At 38.8% G+C, this 9,527-nt stretch overlaps 1 protein-coding gene across 1 annotated transcript; it reads right to left on the bottom strand.

Moving 5' to 3' along the window:
* Positions 1-468: 468 nt before the first annotated feature.
* LOC109340461 lies at positions 469-2,563 on the bottom strand. The gene is made up of 3 exons (XM_019578164.1): positions 2,315-2,563; positions 1,232-1,735; positions 469-1,110 (listed from the first exon to the last, which is right to left on the bottom strand). Exons 1-3 carry the CDS (start codon positions 2,561-2,563, stop codon positions 469-471), a joined length of 1,395 nt encoding a protein of 464 aa, XP_019433709.1.
* Positions 2,564-9,527: the final 6,964 nt, after the last annotated feature.

Here is a 9,527-nt window from a genome sequence, read left to right as displayed (position 1 = left end):
ATGGAGTTGATCTGGCCAATTTCCTTTTGATTCGTCCAGCCTCTTCTTTATACCTTTTAGGATGACCTTGTTTGCTGCCTCGGCCTGCCCATTGGATTGTGGATGCTCCACTGAAGTGAAGTGCTGTTTAATGCGGAGGCCTGACAATAATTCTTGGAACCTTCGATCGGGAAATTGAGTGCCGTTATCTGCCACTATGGCGAACAGGATGCCGAAACTAGTGATTATGCTTCGCCAAGTGAATTTTTGGATATTTGCTGAGGTGATGGTGGCTAATGTTTCTACCTCTATCCATTTGGTGAAGTAATCTATGGCGATTATCAAAAAATTCAGTTGCCCCGTTGCTTGAGGGAAAGGCCCTAGAATGTTCATACCCCACCTACAGAAAGGCCAAGGTGCTTGTGTCGTGGTTAATTCTTCTGGCGGGGCTTTGTGGAAGTCAGCGAAAAGTTACAAACGAGTGCATTTTCAAGTGAGGTCTGTTGCGTCCTTTTCCATTGTGGACCAGTAGTACCCAGCACGTAACACCTTCTTGGCGAGTGAGGCGGCGCCCAAGTGATGCCCACAACTTCCTTCATGAATCTCTCTAAGGACATAATCCGCCCGTTCTGGACCAAGACATTTAAGCAAGGGGGCGGTGAATCCCCATCGATACAGTGTCCCCCGGATCAGGGTGTACCAAGAGCAACACCTGAGGAACCGTTGCTTCTCTTTCAAGTCAGAGGGCAGGTTACCATGGAGGATGTATCGAATGCAAGGGCCCGTCCAGTTGTCTAGGATCTCCACTTGTTCCACTGCCACGACACTTGGGTGGTAGACTGTTCCCTGGACGACGGACCGATTATTTCTGAGACATTTGGTACTGGCGAGCTTGGACAAGATATCTGCCCGGGTGTTGTTTTCACGGGGCACATGCTGAATGGTTGCTTCATCGAAGTCGGCCATGAGCTCTTTTACTTTGAGCAGATATTTCCCGAGGAGGGTATCCTTGGTCTGATATGCACATGTAACTTGGGAAACAGCTAATTGGGAATCACTGCAAATTAATACCTTATGGGTGCCCACTTCTTTTGCTAGCTGTAATCCAGCGATGCAAGCCTCATACTCTGCCTGATTATTGGATGTTGGAAATGTGAAGGTGAGGGAATGCTCAATGGTTACTCCTTGCCCATCTTCCAACAGAATTATAGCCTCTCGGATTAGAAGATCCATCGACAAAGATAGTCCATACCTGCTCTGGATCGCCCTTTGGCGCGGCCAATTTGGCCACGAAGTCAGACAGGACCTGACTCTTAATGGCCGTGCGAGGTTCGAATTGGATGTCAAATTGTGAGAGTTCTATTGACCATGTGATCATCCGCCCAGCCAACTCTGGTTTATGCAATATTTGCCTGATTGGCTGGATGGTTCTGACAATCGTTGCATGAGATTGGAAGTATTGGCGCAACCTTCGCGTGGCTATCAACAATGCATAAGCCACGTTTTCCAGCTTCTGATACCTTAGTTCCGAGCCTTGCAGGGCCTTGCTTGTGAAATAGACCGGTTTTTGACCTTCTGCCGTTTCTCGAATCAGCACGGCCGCAACTGCTCCGTCGGACACGGCCAGATATACATACAGAAGCTCGTCAGGCAATAGCTTAGAGAGAATAGGTGGGGCGGCCAAATATTGTTTGAAAGTGTTGAACGCTGCTTCGCAACTCTCAGACCATTCAAACCTCTTGCTCTTTTTCAACAACTGGAATAAGGGAAGTGAATGTTTGGCGGCGGACAGGAGAAACCTGGACAACGCTGCTAGTCGCTACTGTTGAACCTCCTTGACCGTGCAGGGGCTCCTCATGTTGATGATCGCCTGACATTTGGATGGATTTGCCTCAATCCCTCGACTAGTCAGAAGAAAACCGAGGAATTTGCCAGCCTCCACTACGAAAGTACATTTTTCTGGATTGAGCCTCATGTTGTACTGGCGGAGTTGTTGAAAAATATTTTCCAGAATGGATACATGATCTTCGTCGGGGAGGCTTTTGGCGATCATATCATCCATGTAAACTTCCATGTGTTCTCCAGTCTAGGCGGCAAACACCTTGCTCATCATCCTCTGATAAGTCGCCCCAACATTTTTTAAAACAAAGGGCATGACAGTGTAGCAGTAGGCGGCCTGATCAATGATGAACGCTGTTTTTTCTTGGTCGGGAGGGTACATCGGGATCTGATTGTAACTGGAGTATGCGTCCATGAAGGACAGCTACTGATAGCCTGAAGAATTATCCACTAAATGGTCAATGTTTGGAAGAGGATAATGCTCTTTAGGGCATACCTTATTGAGATCCGTGTAGTCCACGCACATCCGCCACTTCCCAGATGGCTTCTTCACCAGCACAACATTTGCCAACCACATGGTGTAGGTGATTTCGCGGATGAAACCCACCTCTAGCAACTCAGCTACCTTCAAGGCGACGTCCTTGGTCTTGTCAGCCCCCATTTTACGCCTTCTTTGCGCCACCGGTTTAGCACCTTGTTTTGTCGTTAGTCGATGACAAACAAAGGAAGGATCTATACCAGGCATGTCTGCTGCTGACCAGGCGAAGAGGTCCTGGTTTGCCTTCAAAGATGTCTCCAGCCTCAACCTTTGGCTTGACGGAAGGATACTGCCAAGGTGCACTACCTGTCATGAGGACTGGTCCAACTGTAGAGTTGTTTTTTCCCTTCTAGTTGTGGTCGAAAGTCTCCTTCGTCCGCCCGGACATCCAGTTCTACCATATGCACGCCCCGAGATCTTTTGGAGGGAAGGGGGCGTGCTGTTTGCTGAAGTGGGGGCGGAGACTCATCTGGTAGCAACTGCGAGCCGAGTGCTGGTCCCCTTTCACTGTGCAGACTTGGAGGCTGATTGAGAGGAACTTCATGCATAGATGGGGCGTAGAGACGATCGCTTCAAGCCTGTTCAAAGTTGGTCGGCCGATAATGGCGTTGTATGCTGAATCGCACTGGACGACCAAGAACTTTGTTTGGACCGTCCTACTCATAGGGTGGTCGCCGATCTTTAGCCAAATCTCTACATATCCCCTGGGGGTGATTCACTGGAAAATCCTGGAAAATAATGTCAGTTGAGCTACCCTGATCAATGAATAGGCGGCTAACCTTCTTGTTATTGAGCTTGGCGGTGATGACGAGGGGGTCATCGTGCCCTCGGACGACACCTTCATAATCGCGATCGTCGAATGTAATAGGGGGGCTGCTCTGTAGCTCTATCTCTGCTGGGAGTTCCTGGCAGCGACGTGCATTACCTCCCGCACATATTTCTTCTGGGCGGTCCTAGAGGTGCCCCCGACAGCAAAACCTCCTGAAATAGTGTTGATATCAACTAGGCTCCTTGGCCTTCGGTTGTCTACTCGGTGCCTATCCGCTTGAGGCTGTGGGGTAGGGCGCCGTTGTTGAAATTGCGGAGGGGACCACCTTCTTGAAGGCTTCGGTCGACGATGTAGTGGCGATCGCCGACGTTGCTCCAAGCCCGCGATGAACCGCTGTAAATGACCAGCCTGGATGAGATCTTCGATGGTATCACAGAGCTGTGTGTAGTCATTGGTCAAGTGGCCTAACATACTGTGATAGTCACAGTATTTGGATCGGTCTTGTGGGCCTAGCGTGGGCGGGGAAGTTGGACGAGGTGGGTGGAGAGGACCTCCTGTAGAATCCTTGAGCGACTGGCGTTCAGAGGGGTATAGGTGGAGTATTTGGCCTTTTTAGTTAGTGAGGGTAGGTCGTGGGGTAGGTCGTGGGAGTGGTGCGGGATTGGTTGGGATGGTGGGCGGGATTCGCTCGCTGACTCTTCACGGTTACTTTCGTGAATAGGGCGCTCCGAGTGATCCCCATGGTTTATTTTAGATTGGCGGAGTTCCTGTATTACGTCTGCCTTTTGCTGGATGAGCCGCTCCTGGCGTTCCAACATCTGGAGGAGGTGTTGGGTGGTTGGTTGTTGTTCTGGAGTGGTATGGTGGCTTCGGCTGGCCTGATGGGATGGTTGTCTTGGTGGGGGAAGGGTACTTGGGGCAGGGTCAACTTGGCTGGTAGATAGAGCTCGGTTTCTGGTAGTCACCATGGTGTGAGCTGGACCACAAACGGCGCTAATGTTCTTTCCTTGAACACAAAGGTACGGAACAATAGTTGATCAGTTGCTGAGGATGGAGAAGAGGAAGGATGTCTACGTAGCAAGATGATGTAGAAGAGCTGGACCCGTCGGTGGAGGTACTTGAAAAGCTTCTCCGATGATCAAGTCAGTGTATGAACTTGGTGTTAAATGTATGGGAGTATGAGAATATGAAGATAGAAAGTAATAGAGTGAGTAATGCTAGAGAGTAGAGAGATTGAGATACTTCCTGTTGGTAGAGACTCCTATTTATAGAGGGGAGAGCTGACTTTGGGCTCTTGGCAGGTAGTGCAACACGTAGCCGACCATGGGTATTGTCGGGGGTTGCTTTTTCCGTGTCAGGCGGTCTGTCAAGACCGTACTCTGTGCTACTCTTGTCTTTTAGACTGTGGCTGGTTTGGTAGCCGTTCTGCAATCTGTCTGTCATGCTGGCAGGTGGGTTGGTGAGGTACAGATGGCATGTCAGGGGATGTCTCTAAGGTCAACTCTGGTGGGCCAAGCACGTGAGACCTATCTCGACGACCAAGCTTGTGGGTCTTTGGCTCGCCGGGTAGGAACAGATGTTTTCCAATTCATTCACTCTAATGTAGCATTAGTTTCTCCAAAATATAATGCTACCACTTAAAAAAAACTACACAAGTATTCTACAAATGGTTAAGCATAAATTATTATTTTTTCCTAATTACTCATTAAATTTTATCTGCTTCCAAAATTGATTTTATATAAATATATTATTAAATTACTAATAGGTGATCAACAAGGAAATTGTTGTCACGAGACTCAAATAGTAGCAATACAACAATGCAGTTTTGTCGACATTGATCACTAAGGGAAACTGTCATCAAAATATAAATTGATTGAAGAGAAGATAATAAGTTAATTTCGGAGTTAAAATTGATTAATGCAGTAATATTAATATATAAAAAATAAAATAAAACAATAATGATCTAACATTAACGTGAAAACAAGATGCATGACTTAAAAAAATTAATTGTTATTAATTTAATATTATCCTTATGCAATGATCAATTTTACAAACAAATTTAAGGCATAATAAGAAGAAAAAAATAGTTCATAGTAACTACTTATAAGATACATAAAATATGTATTTTAGAGACTTTCCCCTTTTTATTATCTATGACAAGTGTTTGTTATTTCCTTTTATGTACTTATATTTAAAGGAAATTGTGTCTTTACCAATAATGTGAAAATCCTTTTTAAAGTATCAACATAAAGTAGTTCATAGTTTCTTACTTATATTTAGATGCATTAACAATGTAAATACTTTACAGTTATAGTAAAATCTCATTAAACTCATTTATTATATGTTATTTTTTCTCATGGCTTAAAATTTATAGTTCAGCAGCAAATTAAATATGTGAGAACTTATTTATTTTTTACAATTGTTGCATTCACATGTGTATCCCTCTTGCCATAGTCCTTGTTGGAAATGTTATATAATTTAACAATTCACGACCTCGTCTGAGAATGAAGATGCTGTTATGCCCATGCCAATGGCCTTGACCCAAATAAATGCATTTTCCATCTATGGGCTTAAATCTGGCCCAAACTTGCCGGAGTCTAGTTATACATTTTAGGAAAGGCCCGTTTAAACTATTTCTCCCACTTCAAAGTATAAGTGATCTAAAATCTAAACAAACCTCATTATGTTAACAAATACATTTTTTTAAGATAAAAAATGTATACATTGATAGTATAAATATTTTTATACTGTTAATGCATTATTTACTATTCACATTTAATTATTATTAACTTAAGTATAAAGTAATACAAATTGATATGAATAATGTATTGTCTGTATGTAAATTTTGATATTATACTCTTTTTTTGAATGCCAATGATAATGCTGTCGGTGTACTTTATATTTAGCTATGTCCTTGTCATATACAAACTTTAAATCATTTAGCTCTAAGGTGTGTGCAGTTTTAGGCTTGTTTTCACCACATTGAAAAAGAGAAAATTAATAATAAGTCATTAATACAATCTACTTTATCAACTTGGTCAAAGGTTATGATAACTCCTTTCCCTAGTTTATAAAGTTAGTATACGTTAACTAACCGTTGTTAGAAGTTCTTTAAACGGAATGGCTTAACTTTTTGAGAACAAGATTCAATGCTCATAGTTTATTTTAGTATAGCCTAACTAACCGTTATGTCCAAATGTACAATCCCTTATGCTTTCACCATCATTCTAATTTGAGTAAGAAACTAAAATTATCATTTATTGAAATATATTTTGAACTATATTTTAGTATTTGGGTTAATGTTGTATTAGACTAGTTAGAGTTAATTTTAGTAGTTTTAGTTAGTTTTATATGTATATATAGTTCACTCATTCAATTCAACATGATGAGGAGAAATATTATTCAATTTAATAAAGCTATGATTTCATTCTTTCTCTTTCTTTCTTCTTCTTCTTCTTCTTCAAGCTTTTAAGTTTTTCTCATCTTTATCATTCATGAATGTCTCATCTTTCTTGTTCATCAAAAAGTTTTGGCAATGTCTCCTACCATTTCAACATAATATCAAAGCATAAAAAATATTTTGGTAGCTTCCGCTTATGGCAACATCTTCCAAGATTGAACAAAGAATCATCGTCATTCTTAATAAGTCACACATGTGAAACAATAACTTTCTTGTAAGATGTTCATGAATCTATTAGAGGAAGAGTTTGGTATTCTACTATTGATCATTTCATTTTGGACCATTTCAATATAGTATCAAAGCATAAAAATTATACATAATTAATTTATTATCTATCATTTTTATGTTAATTTTTATAACTTTAATGATTATTAAAAATGAATAGTGAATAATAAACTAATATTATATACAATTTTTACATTGCCCTCTACATTTTTAGCGATTTACCATCAATTTATGGCTCGTTATCAACATGGATACATTATTATTTCAACATCTAATATACAATTTAGATGATGCTACATTCACATCTACATATATTATCGTATTCCTTTTACTTCTGGACCATGCAGATGAGAAAATGAAACTTAAGTGGGGTACACGTGTTTTTTTGGTGTAGTATCAAGTGTATCTCTTATCTTTTTTTAATAAGAAACTAATTTTTTTCGAGTTTCGTAGTTGTCTCTCTCGACAAGTATTGCTCCCAGGAATCAAACTATCAATCTTGGGATTCAATGAAACCTTACAACACTTACCAACACCTTATTGATTTTGATTTTGCTTTGCTCACTATGTAATTCCCGTTAACTTGACCCATGGTATTTTATTAACCAATTATCACGTTAATGAGTATATATAATCACCTTTTCTTGAGTTTTTTTATTTAGAACATAAGTACATTGAATTTACAATAATACTCTGACCCCTCTTAGATTTCTGTACCAGGGTAGTGGTCCTTGAAGTAGATGACAACAATTCCAATATAATCTTTGAAACAGTAAATAGGGTATGATAGAATTTGTGCATCACAACTCAACCTATGAAACGACAAAACAATAATGTAAGATCACGTGCAGTATCTGCCTCGTTTGCTAAAATACTTCTTAGTAATAATACCCAAATAATCGTAGCCATACACCACTGATATGCACCGTCTGAATCGGACAGTGTAATGAACGTGATTGGATAAGCGCGTAGAGTTTCTATTTTAGTTGTACGAGACACGAGGTACTGTTCTCAATGTTAAAGACAGTGATCTACTATTTCCTCACGAGCTAATGTCAAAAAATCCTATATCGTAAAAGAGTATAATATATCAATTTTAGTATAAAGATTAATATATAATTAGTGTATTATCTACAATTTATTTGCATTAATTTTATTTAAGAATTACTAATAATAAAATGTAAATAATAAGTAATATATAATAAAGTAAAAATTCTTATACTACTAATATAAAGTTGACATTTCAAATAACATGAAAATTCATAATTCTTTTCCCACATAATGGCCACATTTTTCTATTTTTAAATTTTTTTCTCTCTGATCAAACAAAATAAAAATATGGGATGATTTCGAAAATAGTTTCACGGGTTGTGCTTCATATTTATAGCATTTTAATTTAAATTCAGATCAAAGTAAAACTTATATACTACGCTATTATTTACGCTAATCAAAATTATTAATAATCTCCTTTTAATCAATTTCCGGAACAATGGGGCAAAAGCAATAGGCTACAGAAACTATATGGAAGTTATAAAACATCAAAACCTCTATGTTCACACAATTCAACACTGATATTCCTTCCATAATTCCATATGTGTCTTTTTTTTCTATAATGAAAAGTATCTCCTCACCCTAAAGAAAATAATCATTTTCAAAATATCTAATTATCTCTCATAATAAATGTGATGATTCATATGAATCAAACTTTTGTTCTTGGCCAAATAAGATTTTTTTTTTGTTACTAACAAATGTATCTCTTCATTTTTTTGGGTAAATAACTAATTTCTTTCAGAGTTTGTGACTCCTCTCCTAACAAGTGTCACTCCGAGGAATCGAACTTTCGACCTTAGAAATCTAATAAACCCTTACACCACTAGACCAACACTTTGTTGGTAGCTAAGTAAGATACGAGAGTCCTAACAATTCTTAAACTATTATATCAACACATCATTAGTCTTCCATACATGTTTGATATAGAGATGGCAAAATGGATTATCTAACCCGTTTTGCTCATGCAATATCCGCATTGTCATAACGGACAAATTTAATGTTTTGCCCGTTTTAAAACGGATTAGTGTGGCAGCGGGGTATAATTAAAAAAATCATATAATAAATAAAAATAAATTATATTATATGAAAATTGAAGAAACTACACAAGATTACAATTTTTTAGGAATTAAAAATTACATTACATCATAACTTATTTGATTTTTTTTAATTCCTTAAATTATGTCCACGAGTCGCCTGCATTGCCCAATGAAAATGTCTCCAGGCTTGGCGGGTGAAACGAGGAGGACAAAATGGGCTAATGGGCAAATTAATATGCCCCGACCACACAAAAATGTGGGCTATGTGGTGCGCCTTGGAGCATGACTCATTTTGCCATCTATAATACAATATTTTAAATTTTAAATATTGGCTAATACAATATTTCTAATTTTTTTTATCGACTTCCACATTTAGCAATCCTCTAAATTGACTCTAATTCCTGTGGAACATTTGTTTCAATTTTAAAAGGTGAATAATTTGGATAAAAATAAGACTAAAATGTGTAATATAATATGGCATGAGTTTAAATCAATTGATTTGTAGTTGCTAACTTAAAGAACATGAAATATATGTTATCGTTTTCAATAGTGATAAAAATGGGAGAAAAGTTTTGGGCATATTAAAAATGATAGATAACTTATTTGTTTTTTTTGTGATTTTTTTGTAAA

The sequence above is a fragment of the Lupinus angustifolius genome, unplaced genomic scaffold, assembly GCF_001865875.1.
Source record: "Lupinus angustifolius cultivar Tanjil unplaced genomic scaffold, LupAngTanjil_v1.0 Scaffold_179_17, whole genome shotgun sequence".
NCBI classification, from domain to species: domain Eukaryota; kingdom Viridiplantae; phylum Streptophyta; class Magnoliopsida; order Fabales; family Fabaceae; genus Lupinus; species Lupinus angustifolius.
This window is presented reverse-complemented; position numbering and strand designations above follow the sequence as displayed.